The 19,682-nt window shown below is 49.9% G+C and overlaps 1 protein-coding gene across 3 annotated transcripts in view; it reads right to left on the bottom strand.

The window, feature by feature from the left end:
* The window catches only part of TRAF3IP1 (TRAF3 interacting protein 1), a 58,234-nt gene that overhangs the window by 36,480 nt on the left and 2,072 nt on the right, over positions 1–19,682 (bottom strand). The window contains exons 2-12 of one of the 3 annotated variants that reach the window (XM_080798766.1): positions 18,261–18,329; positions 17,727–17,888; positions 15,767–15,910; positions 15,253–15,669; positions 13,774–13,845; positions 12,812–12,887; positions 10,426–10,527; positions 8,953–9,048; positions 3,890–3,991; positions 1,592–1,612; positions 311–395 (exon numbers count right to left, since the gene is read on the bottom strand). In XM_080798766.1, the coding sequence (XP_080654892.1) occupies positions 311–395; positions 1,592–1,612; positions 3,890–3,991; positions 8,953–9,048; positions 10,426–10,527; positions 12,812–12,887; positions 13,774–13,845; positions 15,253–15,669; positions 15,767–15,910; positions 17,727–17,888; positions 18,261–18,329 (1,346 nt within the window). The remainder of the gene's footprint in view (positions 1–310; positions 396–1,591; positions 1,613–3,889; positions 3,992–8,952; positions 9,049–10,425; positions 10,528–12,811; positions 12,888–13,773; positions 13,846–15,252; positions 15,670–15,766; positions 15,911–17,726; positions 17,889–18,260; positions 18,330–19,682) is intronic. The other 2 variants (XM_080798764.1, XM_080798765.1) reach the window with 2 other exon arrangements.

Genomic DNA, 19,682 nt, shown 5'->3' on the forward strand with positions numbered 1-19,682 from the left:
CCATTAATCTGACAGGTTTAAAAGTGTCCGTCTCTTAATCTTATGTTTCCATTAATTTTAAAGCTCAAAAGGAATCATGTAACTCTCAGTAATCAAAACATAATTTACCATAATTATGAATTTCCCTAAATCTTTATAATGTCCTATGTGTAGTAACTTCTATCCAATACAGGAAAATTAAATTAAATGGTTTCTGCTTTCTTTGCACCAAGTATTTCCTCATAACTGAGCTCAAGCACTAAACGAACTGTGGGAGGTGCAGAAAGAAGCAGGCGGTGGCGGCCTGGGCATTGGACAGGGGCCCACAGACCTGAGGTTGGCTGGAAGTTCGCCCGGCAGCTCGGAGCTCTCGGACACCTCAGGCTTCTCTGGGCCAGAAGGTCCAACTTCTCCTTCTGAAGCATGACAATTCAGTGAGCAGTTCATGAAGGAAGAAACACAAACAGATAATCAATACTTGGAAAGACAGCAATCCAATAATCGCAAATATACATGAGTTTTATTCATCTCTCATTTTCATCAAGATAAAACAGACAATTCATGTCTAGATTCAGTGAAGATCTGGGGAGATGGGTGTACTCAAACCCTGGAAATACAAACTGGTTCAATTTCTTAAGAAACGGAATTCAAAAGGTAGGTTCATCCAGTCAAGCAATTTAACATAAAGGAAATACAACCCGAGAGGGACGGACGCGTGCGATCTGTGCGTCCAGATGTTCCCCACCCACCACCTGTATTAGTGTCAATGGTGGGTCACGTCAGCAGACTACGGCAGCCACTCGCCAGACCCTCGGCATAAAACAGTGTCACCATCCTAACACATAACTGAGGACAGTAACGTATTTAATAAGACACACACACACACAACGGGGGTCCCTAGATGGACATTCATTTAGATTAGAAACAGTGTTTTTCGCTTCCTTCTTGATGTTTTTCTGCATTTAAAAAACTCTACTTTGGGTATGTGCCAAATGGTTTTTATAATCTGATTTCTTCATTTTAATAAAAAATTTAATAAAAAAATTAAATCAGAAGTTTAATAAAAAAATTAAATCAGAAGTAACAACCCCTAACTACTAAGGCACTTGAATTTACTCCTGCATTTTAAGTAAAAGGGCTTTGTATTTTAAAAATAGGATAGGGGCCCCTGGGTAGCTCAGTGGGTTAAAGCCTCTGCCTTCGGCTCAGGTCATGATCCCAGGGTCCTGGGATCAAGCCCCACATCAGGCTCTCTGCTCGGCAGGGAGCCTGCTTCCCTTCCTCTCTCTCTGCCTGCTTCTCTGCCTACTTGCGATCTCTGTCAAATAAATAAATAAAATATTAAAAAAAAAAAAGAAAAAAGGATAAATCAGACTTTGAATTTAGAAATACACATTTTATTCTGGGAAGAATAGTGAAATATATTCTTCCGGAACATAAGATACATAAATTAAATCTTAAAGTAATATAGTTAAAGTTTCTTTAATTTACTTTCACTAATTCAGTGTGTAAAACAAATCTGAGGGTACATGTTAGTATCTACACACACACGCGCGCACACACACACACGCAAAATTTATATCAAATACACCCAGTTCAGGCCATTCCTCACCTGCATCACTAGGAGAGTCACCTGCAAAAAAAAAATAGTAATAATAAGGTACATCAGAAAAACGACTTCTGTGTTGGTAAAGCTCAGTGCATTAAATAGCAGGACTATGGAAAAACACAAACCAAGTAACAGTGGACACCTGTCAGGGAACACAGAGCCATTCCTAGTGTCCCACTGCCACGACTTTATTTTCAAAAAATCGAAAGACAGAGAACAAAGCAAACTATGAATTCCAAAATGCTATTAATGAAGAGAGGCAACAGGAGTATGAAGAGAGCGGGTCACAGACACAAATGAGAGAGATTTGAGATGAGGCAACATCCCTGGTAAGCCAGGGTGCGTGAGGGACAAGAAGGTGTGACGCCCCTTCCATGATGGGGTGACAGCAAGCAGGGCCCTCCCGCCCGAGCTCATCAGCAAGGGTTCTTCCATCAGCTCCTGAACAAGGACATTTCTCCAGCTCCCCATGGCCTACTTCCTTCTTCAAGTGCTGTGTTTTGGGGACAAATGGGACCTACGTGGCCACAAGGACATGGGCGGGAGCCACTGTGGTGGGGGTGGACTCAAAGTCCCAAAAGGATACTCTCTGCATGACACACTTGAGACGCAGGACCACATACTCAGACGCACCAGGATGGCACAGGTCCAAGTCGGAGCCAAGGACCCCGGGGAGCTGCCGGGCATCCCCCATTAACTACAAGCCCACCTCCACACAGGGACCTATCCCACACACGAGGACCAGGTCCAGGGCTCCCGAGGGCACACGGCACTCCTCAGACACCACAGTCTGTCTGCTGAGGCAAACTTCAGATCTCTGTTTACTAGTCCGAGACCGACACAAATGGTTCCCTAAAGAAGGTGACTCTGGGGAGAAGAGGAGCCAGGCCTATGGGGCAAGGGGAAGTGGGAGGCCCTGCAGGACCTCTGGGTATGGGACACAGGAACCTCCCAGAGCGCACACTGCACAGAGCAGAGGACAGCCCAGCACCCACAGAGCCTCACAAACTGTGGGTTAGGAGGGGCCTGGAAATCACGTTTCCAGACAGCGCCACTAGAAGGATGGGATGACAGCAATGCGAGACTGGAGCTCGAACCAGGGACAGCACTGCCCCGGCTAGCGGCAGAGTCTCTCCTTGACGCCACGCCATCTGGAGTGTGCTTGACAGAGCCCAGCATGTGGCAGACAATGTGCGGCATGGGGCCCTGGATTCCAGACCCCGGGGCTCTCTTCCAAGCTCCCACCATCAGTGTTGGGGACAGACTGCAAGTTCACATGCAACTCCTGGATCTTAGGGCCGACACCCAAAAGGGTGAGTGTGCACAGCGGACGACCCCCTCGTCACAGATGGGGTCTCCCACCCTTTTGCAAGGGCTCCTGCCCCCCAGACACTCGGGTCTTCTCTGGACCCTTCACCAGCGCAGCCTCTTTCCAGCAAGGCACGCAGGCCTTCTTTCCCTCGCCCTGGAAACCACACCCTGGGCCACTCAAGGCCTATCTCTGGCACAGCCCTTGCCCAAAGTACCCCGGAACCTGCCCATCCCTCCATCCCCCACTCCAGCCCAGGCCGCTAAGGCTCCTAAACTAACATGACACATATGGGACTGGGCCTCCTGCAGGGGCTTTCCCTGCCCCCACGCCGGGGCAACATCCCTTGAGCCCTGGGCATCTTTCAGGCCGGCTCTGCCCACCGAGGCAAACACACCGACAGGCGCCGGCCCCGGGGTGCCACACGCTGGGCCAGCAGGTGCCAGCACCCCACCACACCTGCCAGGAGCTCCGGGGCCCAAATGTGTCCTTCCCCACAGCGTAAGTGCTGGGAACGACGGTGCCAAAAACAGAGTATCACCTAGGCACAGCTGAAGAAACCCAGAGAACATTACAGAGAGAAACACTGGGTCAGGACGGCGTTTCCAGCTGCTTCAGAGTCCTCTCTGAACAAGAAATGTGGGGGGTGCACGGCTCAGCCCGTGGGCCTTCCCGCCACAGACCCCGAAGCTTGTGTCTGGGGCCTCTCGCCACCGCCGGGCTTCACACGCGACCTCCACGGGAGCACCGGGGACCCGGGAGGGGCGAGGGCCACCACAGCAGGACTGCATGCCCTACCCTGGCTGATGTAAGACGGCACAAGGGGGTCATTTGCCACATCTGGTCCTGCTAGTGTGAAGAACCAGGGCCTGGACCCCATGCGGGTCAGAGAACCACGGGGACCCCATGGTAGAGAGGTGCCCCCAGCGTGCAAGTGCAGTGGCTCGGTCTCCCTCCCCAGGAAAGGGGCAAAGACAGGGCATCCTTCTTACCTTTCTGCTTCACTGTTGGCTCAGGCTCAATGTTCTCCCGCCACATACTCGCTGAGTTATCATCTGAAACACTAGCTGAGTTAGTATTAGCTTCTTTTGTTCCTGACAGAAAACAGTGTAAAACGAATCAGGACAATGTCTACAGCAGGATGGTCCTCTAGGCTTCGACAGCAGAGAGCACTCCTACTCGTCCATGCCTTCCTGCACTGCGAGCTTACACACACCTGACCAAAGAATGTTCCTCCCAGCTGCCGCTGTGGGATCAGGAGAGGAAAGGGGTGCCCGGAACAGAAGAAGGCCCCAGGCCCACTCAGCCCAGGAGGAGGTTGGGATCCCCAAAGCCAAAAGCAAACTGGTCCCTCTACTCCCATTTCCAGAAACTTCCTGACGCTACCTGTCTCCATCCACCACCTCCTCCCCATAGCCAGGCCCAGATGGGAAGCTGCAGATAGGTGACAACTGTAGCAAAGCAGGAGGGAAAGAAAGATTCCTGTGCCACAGTCCACAGTCCTAGACACACTGAAAGCTCCCAAGCCCCCGTGAACTACTAACTAATGTATCAATGTCTATGAAAATCGAAAAAATATCAAATACCCGAGAAATAATACCTTTTTTATATTAAAAATAAAGGAGGGGGCAGGGAGGTGCTGGAGGAAAAGATTTTTAATGTGGTCGGACTCAGGGTAGAAAACTAATCCAGGGGTGCCTGGGTGGCTCAGTGGGTTAAAGCCTCTGCCTTCGGCTCAGGTCATGATCCCAGGGTGCTGGGATCGAGCCCCGAATCGGGCTCTCTGCTCAGCAGGGAGCCTGCTTCCTCCTCTCTCTCTGCCTGCCTCTCTGCCTACTTGTAATCTCCGTCTGTCAAATAAATGAATAAAAAATCTTAAAAAAAATTTTTTTAAGAAAAAAGAAAACTAATCCACCACTAAAGGACCCCCACTCTAAAACTGAACCAGGAGAAGACAAAAATAAAATTCAAAAAATGTCCCCTTTCCTAAAATACAATCTTATAATTTCTTAAAAGTATTCAAATAAACAGTTTATATCAGAATCAACCTATCCTTATCAAAGAACTGAATTTATGTAATAGAACTTCACACAGTAGATGACATAATTTTCCAAGGAAATTTTTTTCAATCTATAAAAATGATCATATAAACAGTGATTCAAGTAATTATTTATGAAATCTAAGGTGGCCAAAGAATCAATATGAAATACTAAACTCTAAAACAAATGTAAAAATAAACATAAGATTGGCAACTATATTTTAAAAGAACACATGCAAGAATTTTAGATTGTTACATTTTATTTGAAAGTGTCAAAAATTTCCTACACCCATTCAAAACCTACCAGCACAATAACTAACTTCCAAATGCAACATCTTCTGTCCAAAGCCCAAGGAGACTGATGACACTCTGCACCATTCCTCTTTTCAAAGGTCTAGTGGAATTTTTTTTTTTCCCAGAGGCCTATGATGGTTGTTTTAACATCTTTCCTAATATTCTTAAGTAAGCTTTACTAAAACTCCAATACACACAGAGAAACAGACTATATGTACTGATAATACCACAATCAATTCCTAATCAGAAGACAGATTAACCAGTCTGCAAAATAACAGCTTTAAAGAAAAGAAATAACATACCCTTAAAAAATAAAAATTATTATGAACTGGCAAAAAAATCTGTTGTCTGAATCATCAGGAATGAATGAACCCAGCCGGGAAGGGTGTGGTCCCGGCGTCCTGATTTCCTAGCTTGGACGGGCTCCTTGCCTCTTCAGAGCCTCGGTTTCCCCCAGTTTATGCGCTCCGGTAATGGGAGCATGTGCTTTATAAAGCAGGGAGCACTGTGCCTGGCCAAGCGCCCGCCTGTCAGTCATCATCCCTGAAACTCACCAGGTAGAGCCCCCAACACCGCCGCAAGCCGCTTCCCACTCTGTCTGCGTGCTGTGCAAATTCTCACAGCACAGGGCTGCCGGTGACATCTGAGTGTAAACGTGAACGGATACCCAGGCCCTACAACGAGGGGCTCTGCCTGGCCTGGCGACCAGTCTGAGCATCCTGTTACAGGACACGGAAGCACTAGTGTAACCAGTCAGAACACAAGATAAAGGCACAGCTGGCCTATGTAGGGTCAGAGTGAAGCCAGATGTTCAACCCAAAGCTAATGAGGCCTTTAGATCAAACAGAAACACGGGGAGAAGCACGGGGAGAGGTATGTCATAAGTGAAGTGACATCACAAGGAAATGGACGAGTTTCCAGAGGGTGGAGCATTCTACAAGGTTGGCCACCTCATCTCTTCCACAGCCAGCGTGCTAGACTAAAAGACTAAGGCGGGAGCGTACGGGGTCAGGGGACAGTGGAGATTCGAGTCATTTAAAAAGTAAAAAAATAAAAAACAAAACAAAAAAAAAGAATAAAAAACATACAGTGTGTTCATCTTAATGGAATCCTGTTTTTTGTTTTTTGTTTTTAAATAACACTTCGGAAACACGAAGATTTCGACACTACCGGGTAACAGTAACCCTGCTACAGAGCACCATGTTGGGGTGTGTCCCAGCACATCTCTCTTGTTTTCTGAGCTGATGCTGAAGTATTTAAAGTGTCAGGATGTTTAATAGACTTTGAAATCATTCATAAAAATATATGGCTCTAGACAACGCATGTATGATGAGACATGAGAACCGGTGAATCTGTGTGAGGGGTCGGAGGGGGTTCAATGTTCTTCCTACTCCTCTGCATTTTCATAGTAAAAACCTTTACACAACTGGACAAAATAACGTAAGTGACAGAAGCCAAGTGGACGTGGACGGCCCAGCGTTCCAGGAGAACCTGGACCGTCGAACGACTGTAAACAGAACAAGGTTCATCACGCCGCAAGCATTCCGAGATGGAGCAGGGAAGAAGTGGCTCATGTTTGAGACAGAAATGGGTAATTTTCTTGTTGAGCTCTTCAGTGTCCCTGAAAGAGGAAGCGCACAAGTGCTCCTGTGACGGCCCTGCGGCCACCGTCAGGCCCAGGGACAGCGGGGGCATGGCGAGGCTGGCACGCACCAGCTCAACGTGAAGGGCAAGCAGGAGGAAAGGCTCCCAGACCAGGCCCAGCAGCACTGCACCTGGAAATCACACTCAGTGAGAAACTCCGCAGCTCTGACAACTGCCGACAAACCCTGAATCCCAAAGTCAAATGACTGGCAGCACAGGTGACCTCTGTCACTGGCATGACAGTGACTGACAGTGACGACAGGGACCCAGGGCCCAGGCAGTGGCAGGGAGAGGGGAGGAGGCACCAGGGATCACAGGACCACCAGGACAGGGTGCAGGACTCCACTCTGACCACCAGATGGCACCAGGCTCCGTCTGAATCTCCACCCAGAACCACGCTCCCTGAACACTGATCAGTCAGTAGTGTCTACAAAGTGAGGGTACTTTGGTAGTACTGGGTACTACAGTAGTAGTCAGTACTACTGTAGGCTGAGTGGCCTCTGCACGTTATTCTGGATCCACGTTACCATCCCAGGATGCGATGCCTCACCCTGACGTGGGGCTCGCAGTCACTAAACTGGAATCCACGAAGCAGATCTGCCAGGCACACATGCGACATGCCAGCCACTTTGTGGACAGACCTTGCTGAGTCTCACGGCAGGCGTTTAAAGACCCACTTACCATGAGGTCACTGTGGCTCAGAGGACGTGCCGTGAAGCTAGCTCAAGGCCAAGAGGTGGGCAAACGGGAGGCATGGTATCTTCCCACTGGTCTGGGATTTGGGCACATCTGCCCACATGGGCAGCACTACCCAAGCCCCCTCCTGCTGCACATGGACCACCTGGTGCTTCCCCTGCTCAGACCGGACTGGACCAGCCTGCAGCCCAGACAAGGCCCCCCGAGGAGGACTGCATTGCACCACACGGTGCAAGCCCGAGGTCAAGTGAGAACTCATCCTCTGCTCCCATTTGGCACCCCCAGTCCCAGTTACCCCACACCGGTCACCCCACACCACTGAGGACCTACATAAACCATGAAAGGCTGATCTGCTCAGAATAAGATCAGTGGAGACCACCTCTCAAGAGGCCCACCTTTCCCTGCGCCCTTGCTGAGCCCAGGGAACACAGGACAAAGCAGCTGCCCTGCCCAAAAACACAGCTGCTCTCAGGGGCCCAACCTCTTAAAGGGAAAGCGTGTGCCCAGAAGATGTGCTTCCCATGATTCTAGCTACAGGCACAGAATTTTTGAAAGTCAAAAAGATACAAGTTCAGCCTAGACAAATTCTTATCTTTTCCTGGAGTCAAGATTTACACTCTATTTTCCCCTATATGTCACTCAAGATTTTTAGTATTTCTTAAGAATTTAGTTTGACATCACAGCAAATTCTGCTCTTCATCAAGGATCAGCCCATCTGAAATCCCCAGTTCACACGTCTCACTGCTCCGGGGGGGGATACACGCATACCCCTCACACCGCCTGCCACGGAGAACAACCTCCCCAACGTGCCCTGGCAAGCACCTTAAAATCCTTATTATGGGGCATTTTCTTACTACAACACAGCAGAGCAGGATGGGAGACCATTTCTCTCTCTGACCATCTACATCACCGTGCGGAATCCCAACAGCAAGATAGAGAAAGCATTTTTATCTAGATGCAAAAGTAAGTCACACCTAGAAAGGCACGTAAGAGTTAACTAAAACTGAGTTAATCTTTCTCATATAATTTAGGAAATTAAAGCAAGTGGCGTATCAAGTCATTTCTGATCTTCACTATCTTGTGGTTAGAAGAATAAAAAAATATTCTTTTTTTTATTGGGGCGCCTGGGTGGCTCAGTTGGTTACGCCACTGCTTTCGGCTCAGGTCATGATCCCAGAATCCCGGGAATGGGTCCCGCATCAGCTCCATGGGGAATCTGCTTCTCCCTCTGACCTTCTCCCCTCTCATGTTCTCTCACACTCTCTCTCTCTCTCTCTCTCTCAAATAAATAAAATCTTAAAATATATACATAACTATGCTGAGAGGTAAATATTTCATATCAAGGTGCTGAGAAATATAAACTAAAGAATATCTTTTTCTTACCAATTTCTGAAGTCATAGTTTCCTGATCTGCTTCATGATTTAATCCAGACACTACAGGATCTAACGTTTTAGCTGAAATATTATCTTCCTTTTTTCCTGATGTAAAATAGTGACAGATTAAAACACTACAGAGGTTTTTGCCTGTGGGAGGCCCTGGTCAGGACAAACAGGGGTTTATACCAGACTCACACTACCTGGTCCCCTTCGGGGTCCCAGGACATGCCCCTGACCACCGCTCCTCCCTCCCAGGGCTCTCTGACCAGGACCACGTGCTGGATCACCCCTCATCATGGGTCCTGGCTGGCTCTGGGGCTCACTGTCTTGGTCTCCACGCTCCCCTACAATAACTTCACATGGATCTTCGTGTGACAACAGGAAACACCATCATGGAAAAACCCCCCACCTTCTTTGATTTTACCTTCAGTCGCCCCAACTCCCTCCCTGAAGAGCAGGCCTCCAGCTCCACTCTTGTCTGGACATACTGCTGGGCCATGCAGTGGTGGGTGCCTCACATTCCACGTGTGAGAATTCCTGGCACTGCCCCCCCAGCCCAGCAACAGGCTTCCCCCAAAGCCTTCGCACTCCAGCAACAGCACCGCCTGTCTGGGTGCCCAGACCCCTCCATGGGTCTTCTCGCTGTGCCCTCTCCTCTAACAAGGGCCACCCAGTCACCAGCGACTCCGTCATCCCTTCCATCGAGCATATCCTCAGCAGCAATGCTCAGGTCCCAGTCGTCAGTCTCACCAGGACACGAACTGCTGTCTGGCCTCTATACTTGCCTCCGCACTCTGAAAAGGGTATGCTTCTAACACCTGTCCAGTCATGCCTCAGTCCTGCTTACTGTCCTCCGAGGATGTCTACTCACGCTCACTACAAAACTCTCAGCCTGCGTGGCCCAACGCCTCGGCCCTGCCTATTCCTGCAGACCCTATCGCTTTGCCTCCCCACCCAGCCTCACTGCCAGGCCTCCTGCCCTCCAACAGGCAAGGCTGTCCCCAGCCCAGGGCCTCTGCCCTGGCCTGGACACTCACAGGTCCTCCTTCCCCCGGTCAACTCTCTGTCCAGACGTCCCCTCCTCAGAGCCTCTCCGCCTGTGCACCCGCCCCTACATTTGCCATCAGAAGACTCATCGCTAATGTGGAAGGGCACACGTGGTCTCCTGATTATCTGTCCAGTCCCTCCACACTGTGCACTCAAAAGGGCAGGTCCTCCATCAATATCTGCAGAACAAAGAAGGGCAGACCCGAGTGCACAATCCCAGCCCGTGACTGACCCGTGCTAGGCTGGTGGCTGGGGTGGCCCCGCCACTCAGCAGGAAAGGCTCACGGCCCTTCTGCCCCTGCTCCGCTCTGGGCCCAGGCCCCGCGTCCAGCAGGGCACCCCCCACAGGGCTCCACCTGCTCGGTGGTCAAAGGGAAGCGAGGTGCCAACTCCCCGACAGTTGCAGCCTCCACTGGGGCCGCATCGTCTTACCAAGCTGTTTCACGGTGTGCTCCTTCTTAGCTTTGCTGTAGGAAGAGTTATGTTCTTTTTCAGGGGAAAGACTATTTTCACTGGCTCTAGAGCCCCTTCTTCCTGATACGAAATTGCATAATGAAAGTACGTATTAAGCTTAATTCATAATGCTGTACAGTATACTCATTCTTAGTACCTTATTCTGCTATAATTGCCACTTAACAACAAATCAAAAGTATTGAACTTTTGAGAAGAATGTTTTTTGGATTCTATAGAGATCCTAGAATAGCTTTAAGATTCTAAATATGTTTAACAAACAGGATACTCCACACTCCAGTAAATGCAAGGCTGATCCCCTTGGGCCGCAGGGTGCCTCCCCCTCCTTCCAGATGCTGGAGAGTCACCCAAATGCGACCCATTAAAGTCAGGCAGAAGGTCAGGGTGGAGCACGGGCTGTGCTGGGTGCGGCCACACAGTGAGGTCTGCGCCCAGCTCCCCGGCAGCGTGAGCCATCAGCTTGTTGGCTCAGGAAGGCTAGTATCGGGAAGCCTGCAAACCTCAGTGATCATCTCTCTTAGCGGCCACAGAAAAGGAGCCTGTGGGCACAAGCTCGCCAGCAAACTCAGATGCACATGCCAAGATACTAGAAAAGCAGACAATAGCAACTGTCCGCTTACCAAAAAACACAATTCAACAGAAGAGCTGCGGGCTATAATTGAACACGAGGCGAGGTGTGCGGTGCAGGCACCATAGTCCACGACGCTTCTACACTCCAGCAGTCACCACAGAGAAATGGGCAAGGAGAAGGAGATGCCACTTTGAAACCAACCAAAAATAAACTGTCATGATCCATGATGAACAGACACAGCCCCACACGTGCACGGGAAGACACCCATACTAACTTGGGGTCAGAAATACCCAATCTTCCCCAAATCCGGAAAGCATAAGTTTAACATGGGTCCGACTCAAACCTGACCAGTTTATTAGTTCTGTTTATGGGAGGGGAGATTCTTTGACTCAATGGTTTTAAAATAATCTGGAAGAATAAGCACATAAAATGGCTTCAAATTAATGATTCTGGAACACCTGGTGAGTTACTCTGAAAAAATAAATAAATGTCACCTTATACCATGAATTAAAATAAGAAATAACTAAAAAGATTAAATACAAAAATGCATGACAAAACACAAATCTTCATCTCTCGAATCTCTGGATAAACTACCAAAAAAAAGATTGGTCACTTCCAGTGCATAAAAATTAAACACTCAGGCAAGTCAGGAACTAACATAATAAGTAGAAATGAACTTGGGGGTGGGGGGAACACTCATGTAAAAACTGGCAAATGTTCTTAACATAAAGTGAGCTTATGCAAATTAAGAACAACACTGGAACGGCCAGCACAGCAGTGAGGAACCCTGCAAAGGACAGACAAGCCCGAGGAGTCAATAAAAATTACAAACACACATAAAAATGCACAATCTCCCTAGCAATTCAAAAGAGCCAGCACTGCTCATTTTTCACCTCCCAGACTCAGCAAGCCTTGGAAACCGTGGGAAAGGCGTAGGGCAGAGGGCTCGGTCAGCGTACCCCACAGCCAACACGGCCAACACTGCCCTCTGTGCCAGGCCTCCCTGGGGAACCTGTCCCTGGAGATGGCCTGCAGAGGGAAAAGCTCATGAAAGCATTACGTACTATTCTGAAGGAGAAATTCCAACCATGGCTCTCCTGCCATGCTGCTCTAACTCTAACAATTTAGAAAAAGAACCCCGTTTCAGATATTACCAATGCTCAGAGTAACCTCATGCTTCATCTGAAAACCTGCAACAGCACTGGCCCCCAGCAGCACTTGCCTACCCTGGACGGACCCTTCTGTCATGTGTGCTGGTTGGGCTGAACCAGTGCGACCCTCAGGCAAACCCCCGGCCAGGCCTGCTCACTTCAACCTCAGCTCTTAGGAGCATGATTCCCAGGAGATGGGGCCTGCTGTTTTTAAATGCAGGAACATCACCTACAAGTGGGATGCCCCTGCTGGCCACTGAGTCAGGATTACACTGAGCCACCACTTCAAAGACACGAGTCAACGAAACAAGGGTGACTGATAGCTATTTCTGGAAAGTTACAGTTCGATCACATCTTTTAGATCGTGACAGATCTCCAGCAAAGAGGTGGTACTCTGCCGCTAGTGTCATGTGCTCACACATGTACACATGCACGTGTGTGTGTGTGTGTGTGTGTATGCATGTGAAATAGAGAAAGAGAAAGAGAGACATATCTTCATCCTTTTCACATAGTCTTTGTTCCCCCCAATGGCAGATCTGCGTTCTGGCCACAGGGTGGTTTTTCTACCAGATACTATGATATAATACCCATATTTTCAGCTCCTTATATGATAAATCCTCAGTACCTTCCACTGCATTTTTGGATCGCCGTTTTGATGCTTTTGTTGCCACTGACCTGGATGCTCTAGCGGAAATCTCGGTCTTAAAGAAAGGAGAACAGATAGAATTAGTTGAGGCACGACACAGCAATGCATCGAGCAGATTTACTAGGCAGCCGCTGCTCGAGGAAGAACAAAGAGGCAACAGGACACACCACCCACTAACTCAGCACAGCTCAGCAGCCCAGACCTGAGGGTGAACAGAGGACACTCAGGCCTCTCTCATTCTAAATTCAGAAATCCTTCTTTCTGCAAAGCTCTCCAAAGCCCAGCAATCCGCCAACCACACTGAGAATGGTCTTACTGGATATGTTTATGAGGACCCCACCTCCCTTGCTATCTGCTAATTATTCACATGCATCGTGACAGCTCTGGGTGCAAACACACAAGTGTTCAAACCGAGCACACAGCAGCCCTAAGGTTTTGCTCAGCCTGCCATAACGCCCCCTAACCGGCCTCCCAGCCTCTGCGCCATGCCCGGTCCACCTTCCCTGCAGCAGCCTGGACACGTCCTCAGAAATGCAAAGTGCTTTAGGGAAGTTGGCCTGAGTCGAACCTCCAGGGCCTGGAGGCAGGGAGACGATCCACTCCGGCCACAGGACGTGCGCGACCAGACCTCACACAGGCAAAACAGAATTTGGAGGGATCCGTCCGGCGGCCTAGCTATCCCAGTCTGCCTGGAGACTGGATCCTCACCCAGACCCTCTCCCAGATGACTCCCACATCCCTCTGTACCCCCACGTCATACTCGTCAAATAAGTATATAAGAGAAGCCCAGAACCCAGCATGGAAATTGGGGCCCATGCATGAGCCTGCACCACAACCCCCCCACCCCAGGGTCTTCACAGACTAGAGGAGACCACAGCATGGTGTCACCACATCAACACAGCCATGATTTATGTCTCTGGAAGTTATTCTTCAAAGTTTACCTCTGTTTCAGCTTTGGAGTCTTTCAAAGATCCATCTGGCATCTTTTTGAACACCTCCCCTGAGCTTGAGGACTGTTAAGAAAAAAATTCATCATATTCTTAGAATTACTCAAATCTGTGACACCTAAAAGCACATCGAGGTGCAAGATGTTTCTTGCTGAGCAGCAGTAAGAGCACCCTTCTCTTACGAGCATCCGTCCCCCTCCAGGCCAGAGTGCCCGCGGCTGGTATACTGCCTGCTTCCGCAAGGGCCATCTGGATGATTCCCAGTGGGGCAGGCCAGGGTCAAGGGGGTTGGGGCAGCACCTCCCAGGAAACTCTGGGACAGCGGGACACGTGGGATGCCCACCCCAGGCCAAATCTCTTGGACACGCCCCCATAAAACAGGGGGAAATCTGGAAACAAGGGAAGGAGTGAACAAGAGAAACTGCCAGCCACCAGGAAACATAGCCGAGGCTCATTAGGGGGCGGGGGGAGGGGGCAACTTTCCAACAGAGGGTTCTCGTCAAGCAAAAGCTTCAGACTCTCCATCAGGAAATATTCCCAAAGGGAAGTACAGGGCACCCGCAAGCCCCAGCTCAGAGCCACAGTCAAGTCTCTGACCAACACGTCCTGACGTAAGGTCTAGAAGAGACTAGGCCACAGACCCTGTGCCCGGTGAAGACTGAAAAGCAAGGGATGACCGTCAAGCTCAACGATGGTTCTGAAACTTCCTGCTGGAAACACCAGGCTCTGCTGCAGCCCAGCCTGCTGTCCCCTTAGGGTGAAGGACACCGCACCACCAGCCGGACACCTGGTCCTTCACCGCAGGAGTCATGAGCGCTGCACATGCCCCATCCCCTCCCCAGGTTGCTGACCTTGACTCTGTCCAGACCTCCACTCCCTCCTTCCTGGCAGCTGGAGACCAAGAGACTTTCACAACCCTCCAGAGACACTCTGTAACACACTGTCCCCATGAGAACAGGCATGTGCAGGACCAGCCCCTAATGGAGACCTGAACCACCTATAGTGAACCCAAAAGTAACTTGCACATTTAGAAAACACGGCAACTGAACAAAATTTCTGGCCAACCACAAATTTACCTGAAAATTTAATTAAGCAAAAATTACAGTAATCGGAGGTCTGGTATGTATCTGCTGACACCCACAAGACCTATAGAGGAGCCCTGAAGCTCCATACATTCAGCCATGCCCAGGAGCACATACACAACCGGGGCAGCTTGGAAGGACGGCTCCTGTAGCTACAGGGTGGGCCCCCCATCTTCAAAAAACACCCAGATGCACACATGCAGCCAGAGGCTCAGAACCCCTGCAAAACTGGTGTCAGTTTGGGTTTCTATTGGGAATGCTCGAGTGGCATCACTTTATCGAAGCGCTGGAGAGGAGCAGAGTCCCCATCGTGCTGCGACAAAGATAGGAAACACCTTTGAGAATAACACAAAGTCTTCTTAAAGACGGAGGTTTTCAAGCAGGACTTTACCTTTTTCTCAGGTCTGTCATGCTCTCTGCTCTTCTCCCTGTCAGGGTCCCTCGAGTGCTCCCCATCCTTCACCTTCCGCCTGTCCCGGGCCTTGTCTCGCTCACGCTCTCTCTCCCGGTCTTTCCACCTCTCTTTCTCCTTTCCTCCCTCGTTCCTCCTCTCTCTCTCATGGTCCAGGTCTTTGTCGCGGTCTCTGTTGCCTCGGTCTCTGTCCTGCTTGGCCCGGTTTCTGGCTCGTTCTCTCTCCCCATCTCGGTGCTTGTCTCGCTCAGGATCTTTATGTCTCTCACGGTCGTTCTCCTTCGTCTTCTCCTTCTCTTTGTCCCTCTCTCTTGCTTTGCTTTCTTCCTTCACTTCTTCCTTCTGTTTCCGATCTCTGCTTGTACTCCTCTCATTTATTTCAGAGTTCCTTTTATCCTGAAAAGAAGGTCAAACAACAATATCACTTATAAATGTCTTTACCTGAACTATAAAAAGACTCATTATTTTCAAATATGTGCAACTTACAACTTACCTCTTTATCTTTATGAACTCTGGGCTCTTCTTCTTGTGCATTCTTATTGTCCAATTCCTGAGATTTTGACATCAGTGAGGACCTTCCCTTCAGATCCCCCTTCTCTCCAGCTAACACTCTCTTCACTGCCTCGTCGCTGGAGAGCTTGTGGTCCGAATGGGAGGAAATGGAACACAACATGAAAACGAGACCAGCACAAGAGACCAATGCAAGTGTCCACATTCGTGGACAGGTCACTAAACACGTTAAAACACGCAGACGTGAAAGTCAAAGGATAAGCTACTAGAAGGAAATGCTGTTATCAGTCACCAAGGATACCACTTCGGACATGACCAGCAGAAACGACCCAAGCTAAGCAAATCCCACTTCAATTCCCCCCAAACTGGCTCAAGTATAGACATGCGTGTCATTGGAGGACAACAGGGCTGCCGCGCGTGACTCCACAGATGCCACATGGTTCCTGCAGGATCACAAAGGCCCAGCACTGAAAGGGTCTCCCAGAATGATCTGACTCAAGCTTGACTGAACCCCGAAACCCTCCCATGGCTTCCCTGACTCCACGCAGAAGCTTCCAACACCTCCGGGCAGGCATCCCGTTCACTGACATGCTCACTCGCTCACCAAGGATACACAGAGCCACCATCACACCGGGCACCAGTCGCCATGCTGAGGACGCACTGGGTTTCAGAGGAGAGGACAGGTGCAGCAGCTAAACACCAGTGTGCCTACCCAGCCTGGGAGAGGGGAAAGGCCAGGGCTCCAGGAAACAACCTATCCACCACCGCAGCCAGCCGAAGAAAAGAAGGGCCTGACCAAGGCCAGGGACCTCAGCATGCAGGCGTGGGTGTGGGAGCTGAGAGAGAATGGGAGGGGAGAGGGTAGCAGCAGCTCAAGGACCCTTGTGAGCCAAGCCACAGAGCTGGCTGTGCCCAGGCAACAGGAAGCTGGCAAAGGATTAAGCAGGGAATACGGGAGTCAAAAGTGTTTTGAAAAAGAAGTAACAGGCAGGATGCAGGGGTGGGGACTGGGGACGAAGCCAGGGCATGGGTGAAATCAGCTGTATGCCTCCGAACCTGAGATCTGGATGTAAATCAGGGCGAGACGCACCGGAGGCCTCCTTGATGCCACTAGCTCCCATCCCCATCCCCACCCCCGCCATACGGGCTGAAACCCACCCTCTTGCCTATTTTGGAAACGTGGAAGGTTAGCCCCAGCCCACAACCCATCAGGTACATGAAGGGCTGGATTAGCTCTGTCCTCTGACTTAGATCCCACAAAGAAAAAAGGCCCTGGAGATGCCCAGCTGGCATATCCAAGCCGAGATGCCCTCTGGCGTCCCTAGTAAGCACAGCCTGGGCTGGATCTAAACAGAGAGGCCAAGTCTCTGACCCACAATGAGGATTTCAGGAGGTAGCGAATCAGTCCCTATGCAGTGATACCGGCTTTCTCTGAAAGCAGCACAGCTCCGCTGTTAGTAGCCAGAAGGGAGAGGACCAGAAAAAGAGGGCAGAGGGGAGAGAGAAGAGAGGAAGGAAGGAATGGAAGGAAAGAAGCAGACACCAGAGGCTGCAGAGGCAGACAGAGTACAGGGCCATGCCATGAGCACCGAGGAAGCAGCCCAGCAAGTCATCCAGCCCCCAGCCCCTGCCCTGGAAGGAGGCTCTAAAGGAGAAAGCTGGCAGGGCTTGGACGCTGGGCACGCCACCCCCACCCCAAGAGCCAGCGTCCGTGAAATTCCCTCATTCATACTTAGCATCTGAAGAACCTGGTATGGCAGACCTTTGTTTCACTGTATAGTTTTGACTCAGTCCTCCCGGAACTCTGAGGCTCCAAAGCACTGCGCTTGGCAGACACCACCCAGGGCTCCCTTCTGAGACACGGTCCCCCACCCTGCGGGCGCCTGTCACCCCGTCTTGTCTCTCAGGACTGCTGTGTCTGCGTTCCGGCCCCTCCGCATTACCTTGCTGAGACAGCATCTGCCAATTCTCTGCAGCAGCTCGTTTGTTCTTTCAGGCTCGTGCCCGGCCACGATCCGTGCTGGCTTTGCTGACAGTGGCTCTCCCGAAACCATCACCACCACGTCTATGGCCTTTTGAAGGAAGCTAATTTTTGCATCTTTATCCTGAAAGATTTCCATTTAAAATACAAATGAAAAGCCCATCCAAGAAAGTCTCCATCATCTTCAGTTTGCTTAACAGACACACTTACTATTTAAAGCAGGTTAGATGTGGAAATATTCACTCTTTGTGACAAAAGAAAAACAAATAAAGCATTTAGTTTGAGGTGGGAGGCTAGCAGGGACCTTTAAAACACTAGTTCCCTTTCTCAGTGGATAAAATTAGCAGGATATGCAGCTGGCAAGAGTAAGAAAATGAAATGAGAGGGAGTACAGCACAATTCACGAATTAATCAACCTTGTATTTCAACACCCATCAGCATATAAACGATACACATCCACTGTTAGGGCGAGGGGTGCCCCCCACCCCCAGCCTACCTTAACGTTATCGGACTTCATCTCAGCATCTGTGTAGAGGCCCTTCATGAAACCAGTCATCCTAATCACCTTCAAAAGATCAAGGCCATGGTCAGCACCTATCACGGCAGCCTCTGCGTCAGCCTCAGCCCCGGAACCTCACACCGTCAGAGCTGCCGGAGTCTATTCATATCCAGGATTTAACTCCCTCACGTAACTCAGCCAGCTTTTTAGTGTCTACTGTCCGGGAGACCTTACACAGGCAGAACCCAGCCTGGAAGTGTGGACGGGTAAACACTGCAACAGACCTGCAGAGTGCTGAGGGAGCACAGGATCAGTCCCTGGTCTGAACACAGGAGGGGCCAGGGTGTCAGGGGAAGTTTCCCAGAAGACGCTGGATCTACACTGAGCTCACAGCATAAGTGGCAGGCGGGGGTGTTTAGGACCCATGTGCCAGGATAAACAATCCCTACAAAAGGTCCTGGGCCCAGAAGGTCCTGTTCAAGAGAGCAGAACAAGTTCAGGGCAGGAGGAGCCTGAGGCCAGAGTCTGGCAGGGCCGGTGTCAGGCAGCGCCTGATCCAGATGGCTGTCAAAGCCACCAAGAATACGGACTTTCACCTAGGACCCCGAGGAGGCCCTGAAAGGTTCAGAGGCAGGGGGACAGCATCTTACGAGGGCCACTCAGGCCCAAGGGCGAAAATGGACTCTGGAAAGAAGAGGAATCTCTCAGCCTGGGTTTTGAGCCTGGACAGAAAGGTCTTTCTTCTCATTCACTTTACTACAACAGCGGGGTGCTCTGTGCAATTGTCACTTTTGTTTTCTCCCATCCTGTCCCTCCCCTCGGTCAACCTGTAGCTCCCCATTACCCTGAACCAACTTTAGGGGTGGTGATTTTCCCTGTTCCTCCCCAAACCAATAGATAGCCAGGCTCCTCGTTCTCTTGGACCAGGGCTTTTCAAAATGCGAGCAGTCCCTGTAAAGTCAACAAAATGAGTAGTGACAAGTTTTTTTTTTTCTTTTTTTTTTTTTCAAAAAACAAACCAGAAAGGAAAATGTCAGCTGCCCTGTACGCAGGAAGCATGAATATACCTACATGTATATGTTGTGGGTGGATATAAAGCACATGTATTCATGCAAGTCATGTTCGTTGGAAAATGGACGGTCCCATGCTAACATGAGGCAATTTCTCCGAGACCAAGCATACCTCACTAGTAAGCTGGCTCTCACGCTCATCAACTACCTAAGAGCCGTGCTATCATTTCTCCTGAGAAGACAGACGGAATATTAAGAATATCCTACACTTAATACTCCTAGAGCCTTTTCATTTTGTCTCTTCAGAGGTTTTTCTACATTGCTGGCAAGCAAAGGGACCAGAAACATTAACCTTACAAGATCAATGCTTTGATTTATGAAAGAAACAGTTTAGCTGTGGCTAAATTAC

This window comes from Martes martes (genome assembly GCF_963455335.1).
Source record: "Martes martes genome assembly, chromosome: 3".
NCBI lineage: Eukaryota > Metazoa > Chordata > Mammalia > Carnivora > Mustelidae > Martes > Martes martes.